The sequence below is a fragment of the Nicotiana tomentosiformis genome, chromosome 6 (assembly GCF_000390325.3).
Source record: "Nicotiana tomentosiformis chromosome 6, ASM39032v3, whole genome shotgun sequence".
Lineage (NCBI taxonomy): Eukaryota > Viridiplantae > Streptophyta > Magnoliopsida > Solanales > Solanaceae > Nicotiana > Nicotiana tomentosiformis.
This window is the reverse complement of record NC_090817.1, coordinates 31,714,085-31,717,187: the sequence shown is the minus strand read 5'-3', so window position 1 is coordinate 31,717,187 and position 3,103 is coordinate 31,714,085. Positions and strand designations below refer to the sequence as shown.

The 3,103-nt window shown below is 44.3% G+C and overlaps 1 protein-coding gene across 1 annotated transcript; it reads right to left on the bottom strand.

Annotated features, from left to right (window-relative positions):
* Window positions 1–596: 596 nt before the first annotated feature.
* On the bottom strand, window positions 597–1,112 carry LOC138893749 (uncharacterized). Its single transcript, XM_070178408.1, has one exon. The coding sequence runs from the start codon at window positions 1,110–1,112 to the stop codon at window positions 597–599; it is 516 nt and encodes a 171-aa protein (XP_070034509.1).
* Between the last annotated feature and the right edge of the window lie 1,991 nt (window positions 1,113–3,103).

Below are 3,103 nucleotides of genomic sequence, written 5' to 3'. Positions count from 1 at the left end.
AAGTGAGGCCTCGAATACTCTTTTGATTGTCGTTACCAGTTCGTTGCCGGCCTTCGATTCTAAGTTAGCATGATTTACTTGTTGCCTCATTAAAAAACCTTGCCGAAAAACCTATTTGGGACAAAACCGGTTCAAGGGAAAAAAGAGTGTAACGCGTGCTTTCGGAACTAAAGACTTCGTGATGCTTCTTGACGATCACCTGCAAGTGTTAGTCTGAAATACAGATAAAATAAAATGAATGAGGTCGTACCTTAGTATTAATATTGTTTTAGGTGAACTACATTCCAATTGCTCGGTAGTTGTTCTCTGTTCATCGTTCCGATCTTATAGGATCCTTTCCCGGTTACCTCGAAAATTTGGTACGGTCCTTCCCAGTTCGGACCCAACTTCCCTTCGTTCGGATTCTGATTATTTAGTGTGACCTTCCTTAGTACTAAGTCCCCGATATTAAAGTATCGAAAGTTGGCCCTTCGATTGTAATACCTTTCGATCTGTTTCTTTTGGGAAGCCATTCGAACAAGGGCAGCCTCACGCCTTTCATCCAATAGCTCCAGGCTCGTATTCATGGACTCGTCATTTAATTCCTTTGTTGCATATCAGAATCTGATACTTGGCTCCCCGACTTCGACCTCTATTAGAGCTTCGGCACCATAAACCAATGAGAACGGAGTTGCCCCGATGCTGGACTTCGAAGTCATACGATATGCCCAAAGGACTTCGGGCAGGATCTCCTTCCACTTTCCTTTGGCATCGGTTAACCTTTTCTTAAGGTTTTGGAGTATGGTCTTGTTGGTCGATTCATCTTGTCCATTCCCACTAGGGTGATAAGGTGTCGATAAGATTCTTTTGATCGTGTGGTCTTCGAGAAACTTGGTCACTTTGGTGCCGATAAATTGTTTTCCGTTGTCACATACAATTTTGGATGGCATTCTGAACCGACATATGATGTGGTCCCAAATAAAGTCGATGACTTCCTTCTCCCTAACCTTCTCGTACGCCTGTGCTTCAACCCTCTTAGAAAAATAGTCAGACATAAACAAGATGAATTTAGCCTTACATAGTGCCCATGGAAGGGGCCGACGATGTCCATTCCCCACTTCATGAATGGCCATGGCGATAAAACCGAATGTACCAGTTCCCCGGGTTGGTGTATCATCGGAGTATGTCGTTATCATTCGTCACATCTTCGTACGAACTCCTTCGCATATTTTTCCATGTCGATCCAGTAATTACCGGCTCTGATTACCTTTCGAACCAATGACTCTGCGCCCGAATGATTTTCGCAGGTGCCCTCGTGGACTTCCCTCAGAACATACTCGGTATCTCCCGGTCCTAGACATATTACTAGCGGGCCATCGAACATTCTTCTGAACAAGGTTCCGTCCTTGGATAAGCTGAAGCGGGCTGCTTTCGTGCGTAGGGATCTCGATTCTTTTGGATCTGAGGGCATTTTCCCGGTCTTCAAATACACTACGTATTTATTTCTCCAATCCCAAGTTAGGCTTGTTGAGTTTATTTCGGCATGGACTTCTTCTACTAACGATGTCATGAGTTGTACGACTACCCCCGAGTTGAGCTCGTCGTCTTCGACCGATGACCCTAAGTTTTCAAGGGCATCGGCCTTGCTATTTTGATCTCGAGGTATGTGCTGCAGAGTCCACTCTTTGAACCGATATAATGTTACCTGCAGCTTATCTAGGTACCTTTGCATTCATTTTTCTTTTTTGCATTCGTTCTTCTCTGACTTCGAACGTTCCATTGACTTGGTTCACCACTAGGAGGGAGTCACATTTAGCTTCGATCACTTCCGCCCCCAAGCTTTTGTCCATTATAGACCTGCAATCATGGCCTCATATTCGGCCTCGTTGTTAGTCAATTCCACAGTTCTAATATATTGTCTAACTATATGGCCTGTGGGTGGCTTCAGTACGATGCCAAGTCCGGACCCTTTTACGTTTGAGGCACCATCCGTAAAGAGGGTCCATATCCCCGAAGACGTCCCCGAGTTTACCAACAACTCCCTTTCGACCATGAGTATCAGAGCCGACGTGAAGTCGGCCACGAAATTTACCAAAATTTGAGACTTAATAGCTATCCTGGGTCAATACTCAATATCGTACCCACTAATTTCTACATCCCATTTTTCCAATCGTCCCGAGAATTCGGGTTTATGCATTATATTTCGTAATAGGTAAGTTGTCACAACACATATAGGATGGCACTGAAAATATGGTTTCAATTTCCTAGAGGCGTTTAGCAGAGCGAACACCAATTTTTCTAGGTAAGGATATCTAGTTTCAGCCTCACCCAAGGTCCTACTAACATAATAAATTGGAAATTGCGTACCTTGTTCCTCCTGAACCAGGACTCCACTTACCACTATTTCCGATACTGCCAAATACAAGTACAGTTGTGTGATGCAGTGGTGGGCTCGATAGGTATCTCTTAAGTTCTTCCAAGGCCCGTTGGCATTCCGGGGTCCATGTGAAGTTATTTTTCTTCTTTAGTAACGAGAAAAATCGGTGGCTCTTATCAGAGGACCTTGAGATGAATCGTCCCAGGGAGGCAATACGCCTGGTTAGCCTTTGCACGACCTTCACGCTGTCCACTACCGTGATATCTTTAATAGCTTTGATCTTGTCGGGGTTGGTCTCGATCCCTCGGTTGGATACCATGAACCCGAGAAATTTACCTGATCTGACTTCGAACGCAGACTTTTCCGGATTCAACTTCATGTTGTACTTCTTCAATATGCTGAAGGTTTCCTGTAAATGCTTTAAATGGTCCTCTACTCACAGGGACTTAACTAACATATCGTCAATGTAAACTTCCATGGATTTCCCTATTTGTTCTTCGAACATCCGGTTTACTAGGCGTTGGTAAGTGGCACCGACATTTTTTAACCCAAACGGCATCATGTTATAGCAGTATGTGCCATACTTAGTGATGAAAGAGGTCTTTTCTTGATCATCCGGGTTTATTCGTATGTGGTTGTATCAGGAGTAGGCATCGAGAAAACTGAGGATCTCGTGGTCGGCCGTGGCATCGATCATGCGATCGATGTTAGGCAAAGGGAAAAAGTCTTTGGGGCATGCTTATTTAA